Source organism: Anopheles bellator, chromosome X (assembly GCF_943735745.2).
Source record: "Anopheles bellator chromosome X, idAnoBellAS_SP24_06.2, whole genome shotgun sequence".
NCBI lineage: Eukaryota > Metazoa > Arthropoda > Insecta > Diptera > Culicidae > Anopheles > Anopheles bellator.
The window spans coordinates 8,712,731-8,739,577 of record NC_071287.1 but is presented as its reverse complement, the minus strand read 5'-3'; the positions used below and the strand labels follow the sequence as shown (position 1 = coordinate 8,739,577).

At 50.2% G+C, this 26,847-nt stretch overlaps 2 protein-coding genes across 2 annotated transcripts in view; both read left to right on the top strand.

The window, feature by feature from the left end:
* The first annotated feature begins 8,319 nt into the window (after positions 1 to 8,319).
* LOC131213392 (Ca(2+)/calmodulin-responsive adenylate cyclase) lies at positions 8,320 to 19,362 on the top strand. Its single transcript, XM_058207423.1, has 13 exons — positions 8,320 to 8,520; positions 8,617 to 8,970; positions 9,089 to 9,901; positions 9,971 to 10,261; positions 13,795 to 14,061; positions 14,143 to 14,340; positions 14,426 to 14,670; positions 14,738 to 15,092; positions 15,172 to 16,017; positions 16,156 to 17,858; positions 18,030 to 18,185; positions 18,296 to 19,002; positions 19,076 to 19,362. Exons 1-13 carry the CDS (start codon positions 8,320 to 8,322, stop codon positions 19,360 to 19,362), a joined length of 6,423 nt encoding a protein of 2,140 aa, XP_058063406.1.
* Positions 19,363 to 26,094: 6,732 nt separating this feature from the next.
* Positions 26,095 to 26,847, top strand: part of LOC131213578 (tumor necrosis factor receptor superfamily member wengen) — a 15,077-nt gene continuing 14,324 nt past the window's right edge. The window contains exon 1 of the mRNA XM_058207646.1: positions 26,095 to 26,468. The gene's annotated coding sequence lies outside the window, so the exon portion shown is untranslated. The remainder of the gene's footprint in view (positions 26,469 to 26,847) is intronic.

Here is a 26,847-nt window from a genome sequence, read left to right as displayed (position 1 = left end):
ACGGCCGGTGTTGACGAAAAATAGCGCGCACAAAATAGCGCAGCGCAAAACACTGCACCGCCGCCCACACGACCAGCCTTTGCGTGAGGGAAAACGAACCACGTGGCCACGTGTACCGTTCCTTAATCCGCCCTTTGATACGATACACTCTGCTCTGCTGACCGTATGCTGGCGGTGGTGTCGATTTAACTCTTGGTCATTTGCGTCGTCTCGGTGCACTTTCATGTGTGGCAGTTTACACAGGTGCACCAGATGTGCAATACTGCATGTGAAAACAATAAGTTACATCAGTTTCTAAAATAGATATGCCATCATGTCAATACGTTTATTTTATGCCAGCACATGAGCCAGGGGGGCCACAGCAAAAGCCATAGCCATAGGAAGCAAATCACTCACGTAGCGCAGAAACTCAATTTTAATTTAGGCCTTTTCAAATCAATTTACCGTAACCGAAGATAAGCCCTATGATAAGGTCCTTATGCTCAAACTTTACGGTTGTTCAAATTCGTAGCCTCGATAAGAAAAACATTTTTTTTTCGTTTGAAATACACTTTGTTATTCAGGCTTGGGTTAAAGCATGGTCCACTTAGAATCGGGAACAAATGAATTAGCTCTATCTCGGGGTTGGTTTGACTTAGGAGAAACAGATCACGGTGTTAAAATGAAGGTATTTTATTGTACTTTTAGAGAAAAATTTCATAAATTTATTTTGTTGGTTGTCGGATGAAATCGCGAACTTTCTGCGGAATGCACGCCATCATTTTCTGCACAACCTTCGGGTCCAGCTCAGCGGCTAATTTGTTCCAATTTCTCGCCATCTCTGCAGCATCCCGCATCATATTTCCAGTCTTCTACAACTTCCTATTGATTGTTGTCCAATAATTTTCGATTGAGCGGAGTTTAGGGCAATTTGGTGCATTGATATCCGTAGACGTAGACGACTTTCCGTAGAGGTAGACGACTTCGTAGACAGGCCTTCTGGACAGTACTTCTGCTGGCACCATATTTTTTGCAATATCCCGAACCGAAAGTCCAGGATTTGCCTTGATTGATTTCAAGACCTTCCAATTCAGCTGTCGGTCGTATGTTCCACTAAAACGTCTACTCTCTGAATCTTTCGATCTACGGTATTGGGTTCCCAGAAACGGTAAAGCACAGCATATACAGTTGCTTTTGCGAACTTTTGTGTTTTTGAAATTTTTGTAGATCACGTTGGGTTCTCGACGTCAGTGTGCAGAATTATTTTTCTTCTTTCAAGTTCCATTAAGCATAACTTTCTGAAAACTCCGCGTACCAAGATGAAACTTTCAGCACCGAAAGTCGAATGTTTACTGCAGATATGACTATCAAATGATATCAAATCAAATCATATGACATTTGAAATCCGACCACCAGTGGCGCTGCTACAAAACATACAACTTTTTCCCGATTCTAAGTGGACCATGCTTTAAATCTCTTTTAGTCATTCGATGATTTTCCAACAAGACATCCTGTATTTTGTCTACGATTTCAGGTGCTGTGTCTGTTGTTGTTGGACGTTTTTGAGGTGGATCGTGTTGAAAGCTTGTATCACGTTTAAACTTAGAAACCAAACCCTCTTTTAATGTACTAACCTCGAAGGCGACTTATTTACTTACTTACTTACTTAAGTGGCCTCTGTTAAGTCTGCGGAACATAGGGCCGCTGCAAAAGATTTCCATTCGAGGTGATTGGTAGCTCTCGCCTTAACCTGCGGCCTGGGGTTAGATTTTTATCAACCGTTTGCATTTTCGAATTGAGGTTGCGACGCCACGAGCCTCTGGGTCTGCCCCTGCTGCGATATCCTTGCGGGTTCCAGTCCAATGCTCACAGATTTCTGTCCCGCACCTACGCAGTGTGTGGCCGATCCACCTCCACTTGCGTTCACGAATTTCGGATAGTAACGGTTTCTGGTGACAACGACGATGAAGCTCCGCGTTCGAGATCCAATTGTGTGGCCACCAGGCCCGAATTATATACCTCAGGCATATCTGTTCACGTAAACCTGAAGCTTCTGAGCGTTCTGGGCTGAAATACCCCACGTTTCACTTGCATACAGCAGCACAGATTTCACGTTTGAGTTGAAGATTCGTATTTTGGTGGTCCGACTGATCAGATTTGCTCTCCTAATTGTTTCTTAAGCCTGCAGAAGCAGTCCTAGCCTTCCTGATTCGCGCCTATATGTCGGCGTTCGTTCCGCCATCAGACGCTATCTGGCTGCCAAGATACTGGAAATTATCGACCCTCTCCAGAGCGCCGTTTCGAAAGTAAAGCAATATCGTCAGCAAAAGCGAAGTTGTTTGGATGGTCCATCCTGATGGGCTCCCCACAGCAGCCCACGATTTGGTTTGCGATCAGGAACGATAAGCAACAGTAGTGGTGATAGTAAACAGCCTTGCCTCACGCCAGCTGCGACCTTGACAGGATCGGACAAGACTCCGTTACGCAGAACTCTGCAAGCATAAGCCTCGCATTGTGAGATGAGATGAGGTCGATTATTTCGTCCGAGACACCCTTGCGTCTTAGAGCGCTCCAAACATTTGCATGGTTGAGTCGGTCGAACGCTTTCTCGTAATCAATGAAAACCAGGCAGAGGGACTCTCGGTATTCATTGCTTTGCTCGATTTTAATGCGCAAAGTGGCCATATGGTCATTGCAGGCTCTCCCAGCTCGAAATCCGGCATGCTATCGTCGGAGTGTTGCAACGATCTTCTCCTGTATCCGGTTTAGGATCACTTTGCACAGGACCTTGAGAGCAATGCACAGCAGCATAATGCCTCGTCAATTGTCGCATATCGTCAGGTGTCCCCTCTTCGGGACCTTTAGTAGTATGCCCTGCATCCAGTCAAACGGAAAGTTTGTGGTGCGGCCCATATATTCGAGAATAGTTCGAGGCAGCATTTGTGCCGTTAATAACTGAAGGTGAAAAGTTCTTTAAACAATGCAAAAATAAAAATTCAATTACTACAAGATAATTGATTTTTTCCGTTATGAAAAATAATGTGACACGTCGTAGTATCGATGACTTGTAAAAAAGGAATTAAGTGAAATTGGGCAATTAAGGTACAACTTCATCCAGGTTCGGATGACAGTGTACTTTACTCTTGCAGCCGTGGTGCAGTGAAATGTCCATCCACAGCAACGATTCCACGAACGTTTTCCACCAATTCTGACTTCGGGCTCGGTGGTCGACTTCCAAGACTTTTTCTTACGGTCAAACAAAGGCCAGGCCAGGAAATTATTGACAACATTCAGCAAACAGGAAGGGTCAAAAGAGTTCCAAGTAGTAAAGCCAATCTTTAGACATCCGTACATCCGTTCACCACAATGGCTGTTCCCAGACGAGGAATGTTCAGGAGCTCTCTAGCTGATCCTGGTGATCATTGGCATAAGGCTGCATACTGTCACCACGTGGCTAACGGGGGCCTACCAGAGGTCAAGTGTTCCACACTCGAACCCTGTGAAGAAGAATTGTGTGGTGCCCACAAGCGTGTGATGTGCGCGATTGGTCTCGTTCCCCATGGTTAATTAAGCATTGACCAACGGACGTCGCGCGAGCTGTCACGTAGCGCGCGAAATAATTGGGCTACTGTGTGTGTCTCTGGCCCCAAGTCAGCCCAAGACCTACCACTTATTAATGGTATCCCACACCGTAAATTGAAACGCCACGAAAAACACCACGGTATGCCTATTGGACGTGCCGGGCGCGAACGTGTGGAGCTGCAGTAGAGCTGAGGGTAGCGGTAAGGCCCCATCCTGTTACCGTGTGCTGGATGCGCGCCGTCGCAACCGCATACAAATGGGCCCATTTTACCCAGCTCTCCCCGCAATGCAACGCGCGATGGCAGGGCGTGCGGGCACGCACCCCGAATCCGAATGTGTCGGGTGTGCCCAAAAACTTCGCCACGTCACTCGCGCTGAATTCTTCGACGATCAACAAGTTTTTTTTTTCAACTCCAACAACTCCAATGGTCTCGTTGGGACAGGTTGTAACAGCACCCTGTTCCAGGGGGTTCAAGTTTCGAAACCACGCCGGCTGGTCTTCTGACGGGTAGTTCGACACCAGTTGGACTACATGGCAGTGTGGAGCGCCGTTTAGATCTTGTTGATTTGAAGCACAAATGCAACAGGTGAACATGCAACTCAGACGCGCCTAATCCACGCGAATCGTTGTGCTCTACAGTAACGGTGTGTATGGTCTCCCGTTACAGGCGCTCCTATCGGAAGTCTGTGCGACTTGACCTGACTCGTTTACTCAACACACAGCTCAGCAATCAAACAGCTGATAAAACGGTTAACAAACCGACTACCACCGACACTGCTGTCTGGTTCCATTCCCTTGCTACACCTAACGTCGGCAGGCTAGTTGGCGGGGTCCTTGACACGATGGAGGACCAGGACTGTTGACAGTACGTGCCTTCCAAGTGCCAAGCAATATCTCTTGTTGGGGCTGGCGATCAAGATGCGCCCCACTTCAAGGCCCGAATGCGATTGATTTTTATCTTCGACTCTCTCTCTCTCTCCCTCTCTTTCTCTCTCCCTTATGCATCGCGGTCACACACGGGTGTCAACAGTGTGACAAATGAGCAGCCAACGGTGGCCAAATCGGCGGCGGAAGCCACTTGAATCGATTATTTCAGGGACACCTCACCTCATTCTCTCTAACGGGGTGGATGGACGGGCGAATGGCGAGCGTATGTGTATGTGTGTGGTGCATAGAGTCATGGATCCTCACGTTGCATAGTGCAAAAATTAACACACCCACGCACGCAGGCACAGGCCCGCCGAGAGATAATAGATTTGATATTTCCCCAACTTCCACCGAAGCCGAAGCCGGGATCGCTATGCTTGGTGGTCGACGTGAGGTGTGCGTGCCCGGGGTCATACATGATGCAGGCCACATGCAGGCATCCTCGCCATCGACGAAGAAGCATACCGCGGAAGATCAAACGAAACACGACGCCCTCACGATGATGTGGTTCCGGCAAGCCAATGTTGTCGTCGAACGTAATATTCGGGCTGGACGACTTCGGGTGGGATTTCAGCCTCGGATTGGTGGAGAGGGCCACAACAACAACTGGTCGTTACGTCACTAACCGGCTGCCTTGACCCCTTCTCGGTTTCGGCGAGACTCGTCGACTTGGGACCACTCTTGAACCACTGATGATACCCGCGGCGGACTGACTACAGTGGTACCAACTCGAGCACCTTGCGCAACATCGCAATCTCTGCTTCGTCGCTCCCTCGCTCGCCATGTTCGTACGGCGTGCAATTGACCCACTATTATCAGCAGCACGCCCCGTCACCAATGGGAGATTCGTCAAGCATGTTGCACGACGACGGTTCCGGTCGGGCGACAGTCACCAGCTAAGTTTTCTACGCCGTCGGCACACCGAACGGGGGGTTGGGGCTTTTGGTTTCCGTCCCGACCGGTGATACCGGCGGGTGGGGGGAAGTGTGTGTTTCCTGTCAAACGCACACCACATCAGGCAAACAGTAGACGTCAGCGTTGAGTTTGAGCCCCCTAACCCCGACCCCGGGCTGTTCGGTCGATTGGTCGATTGGATTTGATGATCACTATCGCCCCCGAGCGAACCATGGTTTGGCCCCTCACTCACGACGACGGCGACCGCTACGCGATCCGATATCCGAAACCTTGAATTAGAGATCATTGCATCATTTTGGGGACATCCGAAGGGGGTGGTGCTGTAGACGCATACCGGACGGGGGGTGGTTATACGCGTGTTCGTTTCTGTGGCTGGAATCTCGGCATCATATCGGCACCCTATAACGGTGCTCATGATCCTCACCGGCAAGAACGGGGTACCTCAGCAGGGAGAAGAACGTCACTGATCACTGATCCGATTTCGTGCCATGATGAGCCAGATGGATGGGAGGATCTCTCAACCCGAGACCAAATGGATGAAGCCTACGTTCCGTCTTTTGCAGCATCGCACCGAATTGACTTTGGAGTGAAGACCTCAGGGACTGGCCTGGCCAATGATAGCAGGCCATGTAGTTTAGCAGTGTGATTGAGAGCGCTCAAAACAAGGCCATCAAAATTTGGATTCAAAAGGCCAGTTTTTTTTCTCTCCACTCCTTTGCATTTCCCTAATGCTCTGGGCGATTTGACTAGAGTTTGAAGTATTTGATAAGAGTCCGCAAAAACCCGTTAGAACAAAAGTGAAACCCTGCTGTAATCGACAGACACGAATCGTTGGTTAGACCGGGTTGCGAGATAGAAATTTATCCGAGGTCACGAAACTATTGTGCCATCATTTTATCTATCTTTCTCTCGCTCTCTCTTTCTCTTTCTTCTTTCTACGTTCTTGTGTCTCTTTCACGGCCAAAAGCTTGCTGCACCATAGAACGAAGGTGCAGCGCTGTCGCCGTGTCGTGCTGTGGCCGTTACGCCGCGTGTTTCCACAGGTTAGATGTCAATTCGGCACCGACCATTGGCCTCGCCCGAATGTGCCAGAACGCGTCCAAAACACGGGTCAAGAACTGTCGATGGCCATAGGGGTTAGGATGTCGGCGGCATCGGCACCATGATGCCGGGTGCCCCTGGAGGCATATCACACGAGCCTCTCGGCGTGGTATTGTGCTGCAAAATGGCATCCGACATCGGCTCGAACAACGGGCCGCTGACGCGCGCCCGTTTGATTGCTGGCAACGCAGCGCAGCTCTTTCGGTGTCGAAAGTGTGATGCCCAAGGGCTCGAACGCGCCACAGAAACGATAGACTGCTGCTGGTTGGTGGTGGACGGATCTAATCTGCATTCGGGAAGCGAGAGAGAGAGAGAGAGAGAGAGAGAGGGAGAAAGATAACTTCGGACCCCCGGTATCACACACATATTTCTTGCCCAACTTTTGCAGGTGACGACTGGCGATTGGGTGTGTTAGAGAGGCTGGGACAGGCTGCGCTGGACAGGTCCCTTTTTTCGTGGACCAGCGGACTGCCGGACGGCCTGTGGGATGATCGCCGTGGTGTTTTGGTACTCTCCGATGGGTTTTTCGTGCGGCGGCGTGTAACCTTTGCTCACGAACTGCTGGCACGCACGATCATGCTGACAAGTGTGTTCGTTCGGAAGATAATCGATCCGACCGCGTGTGCTGTGCAACGGTGTGTTGACGATCAACGTATTTTCGACGTGCGTTGCTGTGTGTGCATGTGCGTCGGGCTTGTTTTCAGGCCCATGACAGGCATTAGGAAGGTAACCGGAAAACTGGTTCCACTTCCAGAGAACTTCCACTAGACGGGGCTAAGCCGCCTAGTGTCACCGCCGCCGCCGCCACCGCGTCTTGCCATCCATTTGTGTTTCGTCGGCAGCCCGGCAGCTGGCTTCGGATATTTTCTTTTTTGATTACACACAAGGTTTTCCGCTTGCTGTTGACGTTTTGTAAAAAAAAACCTCAGATAGTGTCCGGTTGTCCGGATCTGAGAGTCCGGTGCTAGTTCGCAAACCAACCAACAAATAATCGAACGAGCCAATGCAGATCCGTGGTCTGCCCGTGTGTTTTCTTACGATATTTGTCAAATCAAATGTCATCAGTGATGCGCCGTTATCGTGAAGACACTAAATATGGCCGCCGAAAGCTACTAAGCGATCCCTACTAGCACCAAGTCCACCGTGAGGGTGGGGAGCCCCGGGTGGTGCCCCGAGAAGAGAGCACCAAGTAATTAGCCGAAGGTTTCCACTTTCGCTGGTCGTTCCGTCCTCAACGGATCCGGATCTTGAGTTCCCGGTCAGGTGTGTCCATTACGTGGTGACGTTATGTTTTCTAATTTATTTAACATTCAAATTAATTTTATATTTAAATATTAAGATCTCCAGAGAGTTCTCTCTAAAACCGACGTGCACCTACAAAAACAGGATATTGTACAAAAACACAAAATGCCAACACGAATCGAATCGACCGATTTGTACGTGCCCTTGATGGCCCTCGGTTGGCAGTGTGATCCTGGGTTATGCAATCATGGCAGTAAATCCGCCAGTAGCATGGTTTAAGCTGTCTGTATTTTGTTTAAACGATTTATCGATCTCTCCGAGAAGGGGTCCCCCATACTGTTTCTGATCGAATTGCTCTGTGCTTTTTCCCTTTTTTCCCCCCAGTGGCAGCAGCTAGAAACGGCGCAAGACTGAGCGACAAAGAGAGGCGCGCACGAAAGTGGGAGACAGAGATAGAGAGAGAGAGAGAGAGAGAGAGAGAGTGAATCGGATTATAGCCGGCTTCGACGAACCGAGCGAGCTACCAGCAACGCGCACACACGCCTCACAAGCACCAGCGGGTCCGGGCAGAGATGGATCACGCGGTGCACGCGGCCCGTGGCCGGCCGTGGAACAAGCTGCGGTTCGAGAACAACGAGCTCGAGAGCCTGTACCAGCGGTACACGCTCAAGCTGCAGCGCTTCTCCGTGACCGGCGTCGTCGCCCTGGTGGTGATCCTGTGCGGCGTAATGGGCGGTCTCAGCCTCGGTTATAACCAGGCCCCCACGCTACACGTAAGTGCCATCCAGCCAGCAGCCAGCCAGCCTAGCTTACTTAATACTAACCAGTTCCGTGTTTTTCTGTCCCCGAATGTTTCCCGACCGCCACAGAACGTGTTCAACACGTTCATGTGCTTGCTGTTCACGATCGTGCTGGGGTTGCTGCAATTTCGGCTGATACGGGACTCGCGGCTACCGTACCTGTGCTACGGGATCCTGTTCTTCACCGCCGCGTTCTGCTTCATCTCGATGCCGACGGTCGGCATCGTGTTTCCGGTCGACACGCGCGAGGTGATGGCCGAGGGCGTCTGGCAGATCGTGTTCGTGATCTTCCTCGCGTACGCCATGATGCCGCTGCAGATCTGGGAGGCGGCCCTGTTCGGGCTGATCCTGCCGTCGATCCATGTCGGGCTCACCGGGTACAACATCTACATCGGCAACTTCCAGTACCTTGCGTACCAGCAGGTAGGTTGTGCCGCCGCGCCGCGATGTGCCGTTGACGTGTCGACGTGACTACCGTGCGCTCTACATTAGCACACGCGCCTTTTGAGCGATTAGTATCTAACGACTGCTTCGGTTTTAGCTGGCGGCCAACATCGTTATCTTCGTTGGCGTGAACGTGGCCGGATTCGTGGTGAACGTGATGATGGAACGGGCCCAGCGGCGTGCCTTCCTCGATACGCGCAACTGCATCGCCGCCCGCCTCGAGATGGAGGACGAGAACGAGAAGCTGGAGCGCCTGCTGCTGTCGGTGCTGCCGCAGCACGTCGCGATGGAGATGAAGAACGACATCCTGTCGCCGGTCGAGGGCCAGTTCCACAAGATCTACATCCAGAAGCACGAGAACGTGAGCATCCTGTTCGCCGACATCGTCGGCTTCACGGTGCTGGCGTCGCAGTGCAGCGCCCAGGAGCTGGTTCGGCTGCTGAACGAGCTGTTCGGACGGTTCGACCAGCTGGCGCACGACAACCACTGCTTGCGCATCAAAATCCTCGGCGACTGCTACTACTGCGTGTCGGGCATCCCGGACCCGCGGGCCGACCACGCACGCTGCGCGGTCGAGATGGGCCTGGACATGATCGACGCGATCGCGTCGGTCGTCGAGCAGACGGACGTGTTCCTGAACATGCGCGTCGGCATCCACTCGGGGCGCGTGCTGTGCGGAGTGCTGGGGCTGCGCAAGTGGCAGTTCGACGTCTGGTCGAACGACGTGACGCTCGCGAACCACATGGAGAGCGGCGGCGAGCCGGGCCGGGTCCACGTGACGCGCGCCACACTCGATGCGCTCGGCGGCGAGTACGAGGTGGAGGCGGGCTACGGCGACACCCGGGACGCTTACCTGCGCGACAACCAGATCGACACGTACTTCATCGTCCCACCGGCGCACCGCCGTAAGGTAGGCCCCGTTTGATCGCTTTCCGACCTCCTTCCGTTCGTGTTCTGACCACGTTTTCTTTCTTTGTAGCCTCTGATGCTCAACACGCTCGGTGTCCGGTCGGCACTGGGAGCAGCCAATCGGCGCAAGCTGTCGTTCCGGAACGTCTCTAACGTGGTGGTGCAGCTACTGCACACGATCAAATACTCGGTCCCGGTGCCATTCTCGCACATGGCCACCGGCAGTGGTGGATCGCCGTATCCCAGCACCAGCGCAGGGGCCGGCGGGGGCCCAGGATGCAGTGGCGTGGGTGGCGCCGGTGCCACCAGTAGCTCCAACGGCGCCGGAGGTGGACTGTTTTTGGACAAAAACGCCCGAAAGGTAATTGCCGAGGGCGGACCGGACGCTGTGTCGATACCGCTGGCTTCGCGAAAGGGGCGACCGTGGGGTGGGGCAGATCAGATCGGTTGTGTGTCTTCTAGTAGGAAAGGGCGAAGGGAGACAAGCTCGTAGTACCTCGATCTTGTAGTAGAAGTATCCTTGTGTGTGTGTGTGTGTTGTATGTGTCTGTTGTACACTTGGTGTGTTCAGTTCCGTACCTATTGTGTAGTCTTTCGATGTAAACATCTCTACGACCATTTCAATGTTATGTGCCACGTCCAGCCTGCAAACGGTGGGAGTCTATCATGGGAGGTTGTAAGTCCTTGTAAGATACAAAAAACTTCCTCTTAGCCTCTGTACATCTTAGCGCCCTGAAACTGTTATTGCTTCGAGGGTGTATCGGTGCCTCTCAGCAAATGTGTGATTCGTGTCTCACACGAATACACTGCTCCACGTGTTGGGTGCGACGTTAGCGATAAGCGTTAGTGGTTCGGTTTTGTTTTTCACATTACACGCGCCGCTGCTACTCCCAACTGTTGTACATACTGTATTTAGTTTATTGGTTTTCTTTTCTCTTTTTTTAATTTTAGGATCCGGTAGGCTCGGGTTTTCGGCCCCCCTTTCTCTCTCTTTCTCTTTCTCTCCTTCTCTCTTTCTTTCATACCCACATTTTGCGCCCCGTATACAGCAGGTTCCTTGAAACAAACAAGCTGGCATCTGCCAAAATTCGGACAAATCCTTCGCCCCCCCATTCATTCATGCCCCGACGTCATTCGCCGTTAGCCACTGTGTTTGCATTGTCATGTTTGCTTAGTTCAGCCACTAGTCATGCTAGAGCCATGCCAGAGCGTGCTTCGCGAGGTAGACTCTTAGAGGTCACTTGTTACATGTAGTTATTAGGTTCACTGTTCGTCTTCTCTCATTTACAAGCATTTCGGTAAATCGGCAAACAAACTACTAGTGTCTTGCAAATCTCATTGACTCTCGCTATTACTTTCATTACCTTCAAGCTATTGGTACTAGGTTTCTAGAGGATTGATGCTAGTATTTGAAAAGAAGGAACCAAATCTAAACGACACTCAGTTGCTCCTCCCTACCACACGCCAATTCATGCTTTGGAAGGGTTCGTAACGGTGCATCGCGGAAGGTTTCGCATTGACCGTTGCCGATCAAACATTTCTCCATCTACTAAAGCACAGACCAGCAACGCGAATCCGTTGCCTCTACCAAACCGAAGTTTTCCATCTGAACACTTGGGTAGCATTTGCATTTTAAGATGTTTAATATTTCGTGGTTTTAAGAGCATAAATATGATAACTAAAAGCCAATTTGATTTATACTCGTTGTACAGCTATTCGTTGCCATAGGTGAGTTTTAGCGATGCGAAAGCGAAGTTTGTTTGATGTCTTTCAACCACATCTATCTTTGTTATTTTTATCTTAGAATAACGGATCGGGCCGTATTTATAAATCTTTTGTTGTCCTCAAATAAACTTTGTTTCGGTAGCCAATGTATAAAAAGGTGTATCCAACGCGCTTAGCTTGTCGCATCGAGCAAGAAGGGAATAATAATGTTAAAAAACTAGTTCCGTCACTAATGCTGGTCTGTGATTTGTGGAAAAGATCAATCAAGCATTTCAGTAACGATCGACACGATTGCTGTCGCCCATCGTCTTCTCTACCCTCTTCCATTCGGTGTCCCCACGTAGGTGTTACACTTGCAGCGCATCTTACACGCCAGTCCGTATCCGGTTGCAGGCGCCAAGCCTGCTGGTGCCGGGCTCAGCGGAGTTAGCGATTCGTCGTGCGAGTTGGAGACAGGCACGTCAAAAGTGAGGACGCTACTATCTATTTCTTCTTCTACTTTCGCTAGTTAGTGCCAAACGAGTAGAGAACGTCTTTTGTTTATTTGGTTTTTTATCGTTTCTTCTTAACTCTCTCTCTCTCTCTCCTGCTGTTGTTGAGTTTAACTCATCTGTTACCGGTTCTCATCTTCCGTTATCTTCCTCGTTTTATTCACCCTTGCTTTAACCAACAATCGACACCCGCTGCCGGAGGCTTTGACAAAACTGACCATTATTGGCCTTGGTTGATTGGATGGACTTTCTATTTTCAAAATAAATATAAAAAAGCGTAACGCACAGCCCCGAACTGTCGGTTGGGACGGGGTCACTAGTTCTGCATTGGGTCCAGTTCTGTTGGAGCTAGAGCGCATCCTTTCGACGAACAATTCTGTGCTGTGGCTTGGTGTTTCTTCGTATGTTTTTTCTTATTTTGTCCCATTTCAGTGCGTGCATCGGTGTATCAGTGCTAAAAACTGCTGTGGGCAAAAACTAACGGGAATTGGTTTATAACTAAGAATTATTTTTAAATCATTCTTCTAAATCTATGTCATCACCTTTGGTGTAGCCTATATCTTCAGTTGTTCTGATTCTTCTAAACGGTCTGAAAAGTTCTGTTTTGGAATAGCCTTCACATCACATCATTCGTATCGGCCCGTATCATCGGCCCCTATCGGTTGCAACCGGTGTCCACACCACTCCCTTCGCTTACCGAAGATAACTATTCCCTATTGTTTTTTACCCACAGCAGTATATTTCGCTTTTCGATGTATATTTTGTTTTCATTTTCTACTCCGAGCGTTCATCTGTCGTGGTGGACCTTTTTGTTTCCTTCTTTCTTTCCCCCATCTGCTTATTCTGTATGTTTTCTGTTTCTGTGGTTTTGCTTGTACTTTTGACTCTCATTTGGTCGCAAGTTTAGTCTGTCCGTTTCCACGGACGCCCAAACCGAAGATCATTAGACCAGCGCACTAAACAACATCCTGTTATTTTTGTGTGGTGTGTATTTAATGGATGCGCCATCAACTTTTCACCTGTTACTCTTCCTCGCCATTTGCCAAGCGTGTGAAGCTCTAAAACATGTAACAGTTTAAGCGTAGTTTTCGTCCGTTGGTGCTAATAATTGGTCGCACTCATGTCGCTAATCGTGCCCGCGCTTGCCACAGCAATCCCGTCGCATCATTGTAGGTATAGTGGTAGAGTGTTCTGGTTTGGTGTAGTCGGGTTTTGGTCTTGTAAGCCTAGTCAATGTGTCCTGCAATGCATCTAGCTTCCGGTGAAAACACGAAAGAACCGTTCTAAAGGTAAGGTCTTGGTGCGCACACTTGTGGTGCTGAGTTCCATCCGCCATCTTTGTATCGGACCTGACGGTAAAAAAGTTGGAGGGAACAAGGCATTGGAGCTTCAATACACGCTGTACTGTACCGTGACTAAACATCAAATCGAAACAGGGTGCGCGCCATCCCCCGCGGTACTACTGAGAGCATGTTCTTTTGCACGGCATTTTCAGAGTAACATTTTGGATACCCGCTCTCTCCACCGGGGGCTGGTTCTGTGAAGTGCACTTTCCAGCGCTGTTTTGCACCCTTTGATGATGTCTAATCTATCTGGTTACTTTTGTTCTCTTTTGCGGGAAACACGGTGTTCCTCGAACATCTTCTCGCTTTCTCGCGACGATCCGACACACCGCCAGAACAAGGTGACGGATAAGTTTAAACGACCGTTCAAGAAGCGTCACTCGAGCGTTTACCATCAGCCCACGAATCGCGTCAACAAGTTTCTGTCGCAGGCGATTGAGGCACGCAGTGTCGATCGGGAGAAGTCCGTACACGTGAAGCGCATCTCGCTGCAGTTCCGCGAAAAGGAGAAGGAACGTCAGTACCATCAGGATTTCGATCTCGGCTTTACGACCGCGATGGGCTGCAGCTTGCTGTTGCTCATTCTCAGCGCTGGCTTGCAGGTGAATGGCGCGCGTGCACTTCAAGTACGAACTGATTCTGACCTCTTCTCTGTTCTTCCCATTCCGTCCCGTGTCATGCAGATATCGGCGCTGCCACGCACGCTCATCCTGTTGCTGCTCTTCTTGACCGCGTTCGTGTGGATTAGCGCCATTTTGATGTTGCTGCTAGCGGTGCGCCTGAAGTGGATCTTTTGGGACCTCTCGCAGAGCTTTTCGCTTCGGCTGGCCATCACCATCTTCACGATAGTGCTACTCTACTCGGTCGGCCAAGTGAACGTGGTAAGTACGACGAAGAAGGCGAGCCGCGATGGGAAGCAGCGCAGCGCTCGGCACCTGATTTTTTATCTTATCCTGCACTCTCTAGTTCACCTGTTTGTCGGATCACCCGTGCACAACGAACTTCACCACCAAAAGCGTACACGTTGAACCGCAATCGACGGGCGCAGGCGACGACCTGTTGTTGAGAGCGGGTGACCCGAATTCGGTCGGCGACCAAAGTGCGTGGTCCGGCCAGCCACTGAATAACTACAGCCACCGGAAGTGTGCTCTCCCGCAGTACATCGCACTGTCCGCTGCCTACTCCTTTCTGACGGTTTCCATCTTCCTACGGTACGTACTGCGCCCGAGTGCTTGTTATTTCCCTTCACACTGCTGTACACGGTGGTCTCTTTTGCAGGCTTCCCATTTTGATCAAGACCGTGCTGGTCACGCTGATGGGCCTGGTCTACTGTCTGTTCATCGAACTATCGCACGCCAACATTTTCGACTGCTATGATCAGCGTGTGGAGTCAGCAATCCCGCTGCACACGATTTCGGTGGCGCGTATTTTGATCTTCATGATCGCAATCCTGGCGCACGGGCGGCAGGTCGAGTGGACGGCCCGGCTCGACTTCCTGTGGCAGCTCCAGGCGTCACAGGAGAAGAAGGAAATGTCGGTGCTGCAACAGTCCAACCGGCGCATCCTTTATAATCTCCTACCGTCACACGTGGCCGCCCATTTCCTCGACAACCAGTTTACTCGCAGTAACATGGTAAGTGGGGTTGGGTTTAGGCTCGATCGGAGACTCGAGTCTGGCATGATTTCTAACTCTCGGTACTCTTGTCGTACAGGCCACGATGCGACAGGATCTATATCACCAGAGCTACAGCAAGGTTGGCGTCATCTTCTGCAGTGTGCCGAACTTTCACGAATTCTACACCGAGCTCGACGGCTCGAACCAGGGTGTGGAGTGTTTGCGCCTGCTCAACGAGATCATTGCCGACTTCGACGAGCTGCTGTGCGAGGAGCGCTTCCTGGCGATAGATAAAATCAAAACCGTCGGCAGCACGTACATGGCGGCCGTCGGGCTTATACCGGATTACAAGATGCTACCGACCGAGCCCGGCTCGACGCGCAAGCTGATGACGGCTCTGGTCGACTTCGTGAAAGCGATGCGCGTCACGCTCAAGAACATCAACGAGAACTCGTACAACAACTTTATGCTGCGCGTCGGCGTCAACATTGGCCCAGTGGTTGCAGGTGTGATAGGGGCTCGCAAGCCACAGTACGACATCTGGGGCAATACGGTGAACGTAGCGTCGCGCATGGACTCAACCGGGATACCCGGCTACACGCAGGTCACCCAGGAGGTGGTCGATAGTCTGCAGGGATCGCACTTCGAGTTCCGCTGCCGCGGGCAGATCAAGGTGAAGGGCAAAGGCGACATGGTGACGTATTTTCTGTGCGAGCAGAACGAGCATCTGTTCGGTGGGCAGCTGGCGGCCGGAGGCCCGGGAAGCGCCAACGGGCCAACAGTAGGCTCGGGCGGGACATCTTTAACCGGAGGAGCTGGATTGGCTGGAGTCGCTGGAGGGGGTGTTGCGGGCGGCAGCGCGGGCTCGGCTGCCACGGGGCAGCTTATGCTGATGGGAGCGATGAGCAGTGGTACGGCCGGTTCGCTGGCGAGAGAACGTTCCGTAGCCACGTCGTCTGTGCAACATCATTATACAGGCGAAACGGTACACCACGTGGTGCACCACCACCTGCACAACAATAGTGGAGCGTCCGGGGCGGCGACCAGTTCGCAACCCAATCTTCCGCCCGGGCTGCTGCAGTCGCAGAGCTACTATCTCAAGCAACGCACCACCACCACCACCGATCAAGAGTCAACCTTGGGCAGTGGTGGAAGCAAGACGGGAAATAAATGGCAGTCGCACGATGGTGGTAGCTATAGCAGTAAAAAGGAGAGCTACAACTTTCTCGAAAGTCCCAACCTGCTGCAGCAACAGCAACAGCTTCACCAGATGCAGCAACTTCAGCAAGCGCAAGCGGCTCAGGCGGCGGCTAAGCATCTCTTTCATTACCAGCAACCTCAGGAGCAGCCCCAACAGCAACAGCAACCACAGCAACAACAGCAGCAACAACAACAACAACAACAGCAGCAGCAGCAGCAGCAACATCATCATCATTTTAATCACTCTAAAGGTGCTTACAAGCAGCACAACAACATCCACAGTGACCTTATTAGTACTTCTGGAGGCGCTTTCGTCGGTAATGGCCACTACCCCACCCGTGGCAACGAATCTGGTGCCCATCACCATCGTCACCGACAGCAGCAGCCGCAGTACCGCCAACCACAGACACAACCCGGCGGTGGGCAAGGTATGCCTCTTCCTGCGAGCTACAACAGTAGGGAGAACTTTAACATCATCGAAAACCCGAATGTCACCGATCTGGATGAAAATGGTTTTAGCAACCGCCAACAGCAGCAGCAGCAGCATCACCAGCAGCTACTGCAGAGAGATTATGCAAACAATGGGCACAAAGGCAGAAATCATCATCATCAGCAGCAGCAACAGCACGGTGGGCAGCACGCCGGTATTAACCACAATCCCAGCAACCGGGGTGCGTACGTTAGCGCAGCGGAGAGCGAACCATTGCTCGGCGGAACGGTCGGCGTGGGCAACGTAGTTGGCAAAGCGATCATCAAACCAATTCAGCAGATTCAACAGATTCCCAAGTACGAACCGCCACGCTACGCCACCGGTTTGTCCGCCTTTCCGCATGCCATAAGTGGCCAGTGCTACGGTGTCGGTGCCAGTGGTTACGGTATCGTATCACACGGTACGCCACAGACTACACCACCACCACAACCATCGGTAGTACGCCACCAGTCGCAGCAGCAGCAGTATCAGCAACATCAGTATCCACAGGGCCATCATCAGCATCAGCAGCACCAACGACAGGCGGCGGCGGCAGCATTGCTGAAACAGTACATCAAGCCGCTGCCGAAGCTGCCGGCCGAGTTTGACGAGGGTCGAGAAATGTCATCAACCGATGATCTCAGCTCGCGGCCCCACTCGCCCTCGGTCAGTTCGTCTGACGAGAGCTACTCCAAGACCACCGAAGAAGGGGACGATTTCGATGGCGAAGGTCCCCTGTCGCCCGTGCTTGGTGGAAACGCTGGCGCGCAACCGAACGCGAACGTGCACAACCCGCTCCAGTTTCTGTACCCGTGCGATATCCAGGTCGATCCGACGCACGCTTCACCCAAACTGAGCCCGGTCGAGCTCGGCAACCTGCACGACTTTGAGCTTGGCAGCACGACGGCCGAAACGAAATCGTCGTCGGTGCAGAATCGTGGCGAATCGTGCAACAGTTTCGAGTACCACGAGAAGGGAGCGCCACCGGTAGCGGCTGGCGGTATCGGTGGTAGCGCGGGACCGGTGGTGCCTTCTACCGGCGCCTTCCCAAAGTCTCCTTTCGAGCGCGAACTGCAACGACGCATGAATGAATCGCAATCACGCCCGATGCTGGCGCCCACGTCGATTGGTGGTGCCCCAGATGGGGGTTCGTCGTTGTCGGCAGCAGTGGTAACAACTGCCGCCACCGCCTCCGCCGTCGCCTCCTCCGCCTCCGCCAATAACGCAACGCCTTGGGATATGTATGCGCAGCAAGCGCGTAGCTTGGAACGGCTGTCTTCTTCGAGCAGCCACTGTGGCGGAAGCGGCAGCGGCGAGCGTCATGAAGAATCGCTCGATCGCAAGAAGCATGTCAACAGCATCCTCATCGCCAAGCACCCGGGAACACTGGAGGCGATTAAGGAGGCGACGCGCAACAAAAACCCATCGGAATCGAGTCATATGTAAGTGGCGGGGAAAGGGGGAGGGAGGGGGCAGGCGTCTGGCGAGCGAACAGTTGTACAGTACTTCGCCTCGATAAGAGTATAATGCATAATACTTGGTTTACTTTCAGGCAAACTTCCGACACGGAATCGTGTGAAGTTCTGCACGACTACGAAATGAACGGCATCGAGCGGTTGGCCGAATTGCAGTCCCGATTGCAGTTGGATCCTTACCTGCCTCAATCACTGTCATCACAGCAGCTACAGCAGCACCATCATCATCATCCACTGTCACAACAGCTGCATCAGCGCCATCTCAACGAGTACAATAACAAGTCGAACGAAAGATCGTCCAGTCTGGAGGCGACGGGCGACGATACCGATATGCGCCTGTCGGGCGAAGAGCGAGGCTACGAGGAGGAGGAAGACGACGAAGACGAGGAGCTGGGTGGGGATGACGATGATGATGACGAGGAAGAGGAGGACGAAGATGAGGAGGAGGAGTACGACGACGAGCAGAATAGTGGTGAGCAACGACGATCGCATGGTCATCATCGTGCCGCTGCCTCCGGTCGCCCGCGGCCGAACCGGAATGCACGGCGCGCAAGCTGCTCGGAGGCGGTGGTTGCCGGTGGCATGGTGGCCGGAGTGTCCACTGCCCGCAACTACATCACTGACGAGCTAAAGTACGGTTCCGGGCACGGCCGAGGAGGCGAACGAGACAGCAGCCAACACAACAACAGCCACAGCTCGCTCCACAACCACCAGTCGCTGGACTCGAACCCGGTTGAGAGTCAGTCCGAGTGGAGCGATGACGAGTGCCGTGAGGAAGCAGTCGGTAAGACGCGGACACGCCGCGGCCCTTTGCTTGCTCGTGCACTGGCTTACACACGTTCGGAATTCTTTTGCAGGTGGTGCCGAAAGCACCGGCTACATCACCGACGAGCCAGGCCTCGAAAACATTTCGCTGTTGAACGAGACGGGCTTGACGGACGCCGAGGGGGCCCTTTCCGATGTCAACTCGCTGTACAATGCGCCTGACGTCGACGATACGTCGATTTCGTCCCGTGCCAGCAGCCGGCTGCTGAGCCTCGACTCGCTCAGCGGTCTGTACGATTGTGACCTGGACTCGAAGCACGAGATGGCGATCGTGAGCGCGTCGCACAAAATCACCAGCAAGTTCGGGCCGATTGGGTGAGATCTTCGGGGTGGGCCCTCGGTTGCGACGACCGCCGTGCCGCAGGGCTCGGTGCCACCCCCGCCGCCACCACCACCACCGCCAACACCACGACGACCACCGACGCCACCAGCGCCACCATCAGTACTGACTTCATCATGCTCATCAACACCGACACCTCCCACCCCGCCAACTCCACCACCGTCTCCAGTGCGGCCGGCTCCAATGCGAAACGGCCACTGGAAAACGGTGGCCGATCCCTAGACGACCCTCCTAGGCCATGAACCGCCATATACCTGGGCACTGAGCTCTTGGCTGGTGAATCGGCTCCGGTGTTCCTTCGGTCAAACGAAGCTTTCTCATACGATTTCTTTTATGTCAGCCAGAAACAAACCCGTTGGTACATTTGTATTGGCTGCTTGTTGTCTCGTACAAAGTCCCCCCCTAGGTGCCATCGCCTCAGTGTAGTGTGTGTGGGTAATTATGATTTGTTTTTCTCTAAGGTTCGTCACTCTTATATTTCAACAACACTGTGTTTGTGTGCATGTTGTAGGTATAAAAGAAATTTTGATTGCAATTGTTCTAAAACGGAAGGTGGAAACAAAAGAAACAACGATACATTACGAAGACATGCAACAAATGGGTTGTACACCCCGTTGAATAAGGCCCAGAGCGTGTGCAGGAAGACACCAACGAATGGTGCTCAGAATCACGGTGCTGCCGCCAATGCCTCTGGCTCACTAGCTCTCACGCATTGTTTGTCGTTCACAATATCTCGCTTTGAAAGCATAGTTTAAGAACTAGTTTGTAACGTGTTGGGACACATAAGTGCATTCGCGCTGAGTAGCCATGAATCCTCGATTCAGTTAGTGCTAGGTTTGCTGTTCGTTTGCGCGTTTTCCGTTCCGTGCCATAGGAAGTAGTTAGCTCTGGATCTCCTTTCGGTAAACCCCTGCAGTGGTGGGACGATTCTGCTGCAGCCTCCATGTTTTCCCCTTCCATCCGTTCACTAACTTCCGCCAACCGCCCATTTTAGTTTGGCAGAAACCCGGTGCATTTTCTCTGTAGATGGGATTGAAACGCATTCTTCGGTACCCCGCACGCACATCCCACATTAGGACTGTTCGGTCTACCCTGTTGCACTCCGTAGGCGCGCGATTAAACAGGTCGAGCGTTTTATTGCGCTCGAAGTTTTTTGCACATACAAGCCAGTCGTTCGACTGAGAGAATAATACATTCAAGACACAGCAGCAGTAAACAGTAATTGTAAACCGCGTAAACGTAGAACTGTACAATTTGAACCGAAAGGAAGCTGAGCAAATGATGTGATATAAAACGAATCGACCAATCGATCATGAAGCGTCTACGTCATTTTTCGAGTGGAAATGTTGCAAAACAATTGGAGAACAAGCACGTGCCAGGAATTTAGCAGGGAGGGAGTAACGGAATTAAAAGGGTACGAAGGCAGTACGAAACGCAAAACGCTAAAGAGCACAGTGTGACGGGGAGCTAGAGAGGGCCGGCGTACCATTGAGTCCGCTGCAGCTCCTGCTGCTGGATGTCTCCCCTTTGGTGCATATGCGCTTACACAGTAAGGACGAGTGGAGCGATGGATATAAAAATTATGCTCATGTTGTTTGTTTGCTACCCCGAAGCAGTCTCCGTTGCTGCTGCCTGTGGTCAGGTTGCTATTTCAGAAAGTTGTTGTGAAACAAAGTCTTTTTGTGGTGGAGGTCCAATGCGCCCGAGCAGCCGATTCAAAAAGGAGATTTTTCTCTCGTTTATGTTATATTTGCACCAGCGCAAGGCGCTTGTAGGCCGGATTTATGTTTTCCATGGCTAGTTTAAGTAAAATAATCGTGAACAATGAAGAGTGCATTCCGCGCTGCCTACTATATCAACGGTGTCGTCGTCCCTGTTGCGTTAAAGTTTTCGCGAAGGAACGGGTGCATCCGCTCCTTCCGCACCACACGCAAGCCGGTGATACTTTGCGACTTTGTTTTTAGTGTTATCATGCACCCCTACGCACCCCTCGTCGTTAGTGTGGGGCAATACTGGGGCATCAATTTGGACACTATTAGTGAGAAAGGATGGGATTTTGCGGAATTGCCGTAGCGGTGGGCCCCTGGGTGCCGCGGTTACGACAGACTGCTGCTGTTGGTTGTGGGTGGCTAGAGCAAACGGGTTGAAAGGATTCGTGACGGCTTGTTCGGTTCGGTGTAGACCGGTGTAGAGGTGTAGAAATGGTTTCGATGCACACAACAAGTTTCGGCACGGATGTTGGCAACACCACACGCGTTGGAATAGACAAAGCGTGAATTCATGAGAAACGGGCGTGCTGTGGTCAGATGAGTGTTAATTTGATATACTTAAAATTACAACTAAAACCAATATGAACCCTACATTATGCTACCCATGAATATGTAAGCTTTAAAAAGATCAACTGATTGATGGATGAAACAAGTGAACAGATGGGATAATATCTAACTGTATTGTGTCTTTAACGGCTAAATTATCATACTACACTAAAGAAAGGGCGAATACTCTTGAATATCATTGACATATAGTAGAGCGACGGATGATTGAGGAATACAAAGCAAGATAAAACGCATACAACTATCGATGATTGATTGAACATGAAACAAGAAGATCTATATTTTTGAACTCACATTTGAAATCACTCTTGATATTATTGATACTGATACTAAAAGCTAGCGAGACAGAGTGCGAGAGAGGGAGAGTGAGATTGGAATTTGAATACTATAGAACGGAGAGAGATATATATTGAGAAAGAGAGAGAGGAGCGAGGGATAGAGGGAGAGAGAGATAAATAGAGAGAAAGAGGGTAGAGTGAGGAAGAGGTGGATGAATATATAATGAGAAGCAGAGGCAACAAACAATGTTCTAGTAAATTGCAATACGAAACAAAAACACATAAATGCCGTTACATGCAAAGGCACAATAAGCTCATATAGATATGTGTGTTACTATACACACTGGCACATACACATATATATTTAGCGCAGCAACAGAACTGTTAGTGGTTCGCTGACCTTGCACCTCATTTGATATTGCCCATCGCCTCCCCGTATCAACGACATCAATTCGCTTCACCCCATTTGGCTAGCCACCTGGATCACGCACCCGCATATCCCTATCGCCCATCCGTCGCTCATCGCTATCATCAGTACAATTTCTTACTAGGCGTTTTGCAGAAACGGCCATGACTGTACTTGTGTGTGTGTGTGACAAGGAAAACCAGCAATGGAAGTTCCTACTTTAAGCCCAATGTCAATTTCTCGATGTTTTTTGCGATTGTGCGACGAGCATCCCGAAAGTAGGCAGGAGTTATTAGCGAGTGTCTTCATCTAACTGTCTACTACTTGTGTGCTTGTCGGAACTGGGCCCGGGTGGCCCAACCCGGTGATAAGCGGCACCCCGGCCCCCGCTCGACCATAATGCCTAGCAGCAGCATCATGGACATCGTGGTACCAAAGTGTAAGCCTGGTGAATTGATATTTACTGCATATGCAGTGTGATATGCAAGTAAACCAAAACTCATTGCTAAATTACTAACACTAAGAAGAAACACGTTAGCGAACGAATCTGTGTAGAGAGGGCTACACGCAGCTCTCTACCGAACACTGAAAAGAACCACTGAACTAAACAAAAAGAGGAAAAAAACCACTTACGAACAATGCTGTGATAAGTGGGAAAAGAGACGACAGTGCTGAAGCCGGCCGGCACAATCGATGAATCTCGGTACGATAGAGGGCGAGGGCGCTGCCGAGTTAGTGGACAAGTACTTTCGTGCCTGCCGGGTCCACTACTCTAACCACATAGTTGGCCGCGCACGGTAGATGTGTGCCTACGAAGGTGCAATGAACACACTGTCGAAGAGTAGTCTAATCAAACTCGAGAAAACATTAGTTATTCATGTTAAAATACTACCTATGATCTACGGTAGCATGAGAATATGGATAACTGAATGTACCGTTACATTGAGGTTATTACGTTGAAAGGTTTTTTTGTCTCTTTAATTCCGTGCGTTCCTTTCTCGCGAACTACCGAGTAATGGTGCACAATCGCGTTGCTTTGCTGTTGCTCCTTTGCGACCAACTGTTGCACATACTTCGACATCTTCATAGCCCCTTTTTCGACTTCCAACATGCCGCTCTCCCGCGGATGGCTAACGGTTAACGACTAACTCGGCGCGCGTCGTTTGATTACTGGTGGCTGGCAAGGTGGGCAGGTGAGCAACGGCAGGCAGCTTGCCCACCGGCGACCAGCGAGGAATACACACGTATTTCGTAAGCGGTTTTTTTTTAAAACAGCGGCCGCTTTACTCCACAGAACACGAACATCATTATACAAAGGTTAAGGAAACAAGAAACTCAAGCTCAGAACTCTCTGTCGTAAATGAGAAAAATAAACTAACAGTATGTATGTGTAAAAGTGTACATTATCTCTGCTAACAAGCCGAGTTGTTTGATTGTTATTTTACCTTTCACCGAAAAAGTTTGAACGAAACGGGGTCACTGGGGGGCTGTAGGATCATTCGCAGAGCCATTACTAGTTGCGGTGAACATGGCACTAGATATAGAGTACTAATTCGTAATAGTCACAGCCGTGCGTGCATACATAACTCAATAAAATATAGTGATTTCATGTAGCTTTTGTTTTTCTGATGATTTTGCTTAAATTAAAGCATTTTAGTGTCAGATGCAGATTGCAGAATGTCGAAAAAAGTTCTTTTTGCCTTGAACGCATCTATGACACATAAAATGTTGCATTTAATAAAAACAATAACGTTGAAAAAAGTCCGTAGAGTCTTCCTAAAGGCCACACACTACGATTTGACTGTGCGATTTTTCGTAGCGGTTTATCGTAGCGATCTGTGGAGCGTCCGCACGCTACGCACGCTATTTTATTACGATTTACAATCGCAGATCCGATACGTTGTGCTCTATCTATGTCTAGCTTTGTATTGTTCTCTCGTTCGACCGATCCTTGAGTAGGCTTGTGTTGTTTGGCATCCGCACTATCAGTGCTGGATTGATCGTATCGAGGCCATACAGCGAAAGTTTACAAGGATCACTGTCCGTAGATGTGGTGGTCAACTTCTCGTCGTTGCTTGACTTTAATATGTCCTTCGATCAGTGTCGTGATGTTTTTGCTTTCGTTTCTTCATGGTATACGTTTCGTCCTCGTTACTGTCGTCTGTGTCTTCCTTCCTTCCTTGACTGTTTTCTTCCTTATATATCGGTTACTTGCTTCGTTTTTGCGTTTCGTCTGATTGATTAGTTTTAGTTCTAAGTTCTAGGTTAAGTTATTATTGTCAATTAGGCTAAGTTGCCCGTTGACTGTTTTTCTTCGAAATAAATAAATAAATAAATGTCTATCCACCATCAGCACACGCACACTTGTATGGAAATTGGACAAATATTAATATCTGTGCTCGTTTGCACAGATTTTCTAGATCTGCGTCGATGGTCGAAAACGGCAAAAATTGGTGCAATTTCGCTGGCCAGACGCTACGATGTGTCTGCGCAGCGATTATCGTAGCGTGTAGTAGACCAGTGGTCTCAAACACGCGGCCCGCGATACTGTTTTGTGCGGCCCTCGACCACGTCCGCGGAGTATATACCGTATTTTTCCGTGTATAACGCGCACCTTTTTCCCAATTTTTCTAGCACTAAAATCTGGGTGCGCATTATCCAAGGATAGTGAAAATTTTGTCTCCTCTAAATATACAAATGTGCCCTTTTAGGTACATATTTTATGGTATTATTGAATAAATTATGAAATGAAACATTTGTTAGGAATATAATTATCCACATAATATTGTTACATATATTATATACCTAAATTTGGGGGTTTACTATCTTATATACATTCTGTCAAATAAGTACCGGGAATTTGTGATTTGAAAAAATGCATTTTTTTTAAATCACAAATTTCCGGATACTTTATTGTCACAATGTACCTCTTCAGAGAGTGACAATGAGGAGTACATTGAACAGCAATTAGAGAATATCAATTTGTCAGACAGCAGTGAATCTTAGTTTGAAGATTATTACGAAATATAAAATACTAGTGTGTCTTTTGCAATGTATACGCATTTTATCTTTAGTCTACTTTAGAATATTTATAGAATATTTAGAATAATACATTATTATCATTTGGTATTTGTTGGATATCATAAACACATCACAAAAAAATGCTTCTTGTCGGTTCAGCTGCCGGCACAGAAGTGACCGATACGACTTATTTGAAATCCAAACCAAATCAAAGTGCGTAAAATTTAATGAAAAACCCGTTTCTCTATATGGTGCGGCCCGTGCACTAGCTATTACTTTCCACTGCGGCCCACATGCTAATATGAGTTTGAGACCACTGGTGTAGACCGAGCTTAAAACCTATCTGCCTATCGCGTACAAGTTCTCCATAGTTAAGACGCTCGAGCAGTTCGAGCAGCAGCGCCGCGTGAAGCATGCAAGCGACGTTGCGTGCGAGGTAGTGCCAGAGACCGGAAATTTTCGAAAATGGTTTGGCCATAGTGAGAGAGTGAGAAAATGTCCGTAACGTGAGAAGAGTTCTCTTGTGAGAAGGGGGAGAAAGAGAATTCGAATCAAAAAAGTGAGTAAGGTTTGAAGATTCAAAGTAAGACTCGAGAGTCAAGTTAGTAAGGCGGTCAGAAAGTACAGAGGCTAATTTTTAGCGAAAGAGTTGCTTGTTATATTTCAAAAATTCAAGCGTGCGGTTGTGTTTCGTTCGGTCTCTTATTTGCGTGCTGCGTGCGTATACTTTCGACAACGTAAATTACAGTCTCAAATGTATGATTGACCGATGTCGACATACTGGCAATAACGGATTCAGTATTTTCCGAGGAGCCTTAGTTATAGAATTGGTGTTGCAAATCCGTCCCGGCTGGATGTCTAAACAGTGAGCAGGGTATTCGGACTTGTTTTCCGGTGTCGGTTGAGGGCTTATCGCAGAGCCATTTCGCGCAGGTTGCAGTCCGGTTCGAAAATTCAGTTAGATTCAGTGACGAAAGGCCAAAGGATTCAGAGCCAAAGTTTGAGTTTCAAACATTCAAACGTCCGGTTGAGCGCGTCAACACGCAGGTAAAGTGTTTTGTCCTCGGCCTCTTATTTGCGTGCTGTTTTAGTTGCTAATATTTTCTACGACGCTGTTCGCGTTTCGTGTGATTTTTTGCGTGTTGGGTGGACCTCTGTTGGGCTGACTGTAGCCTGTGTGGTGCCTCCGTGTGTGTTTCTGTTTTACGAAACCCCTCGAGCGGGTGCTGGGATGTCCCCGCGAGCCCAGCGGGCGTGATCTCGTGAACCGTCGAAGCCCTGTGAAACCCGCGACCTGCGACCTCTGAGACCAACGACACTCCCGAGCCTCCCGAGCCTCCCGATCCGTAAGTCGCGAGCCGTTCCGTCCCACTCCATGCGTGTGTGTTTGAGTGTATGTATGCGGTTTGGCGACTGGGATGGTTGG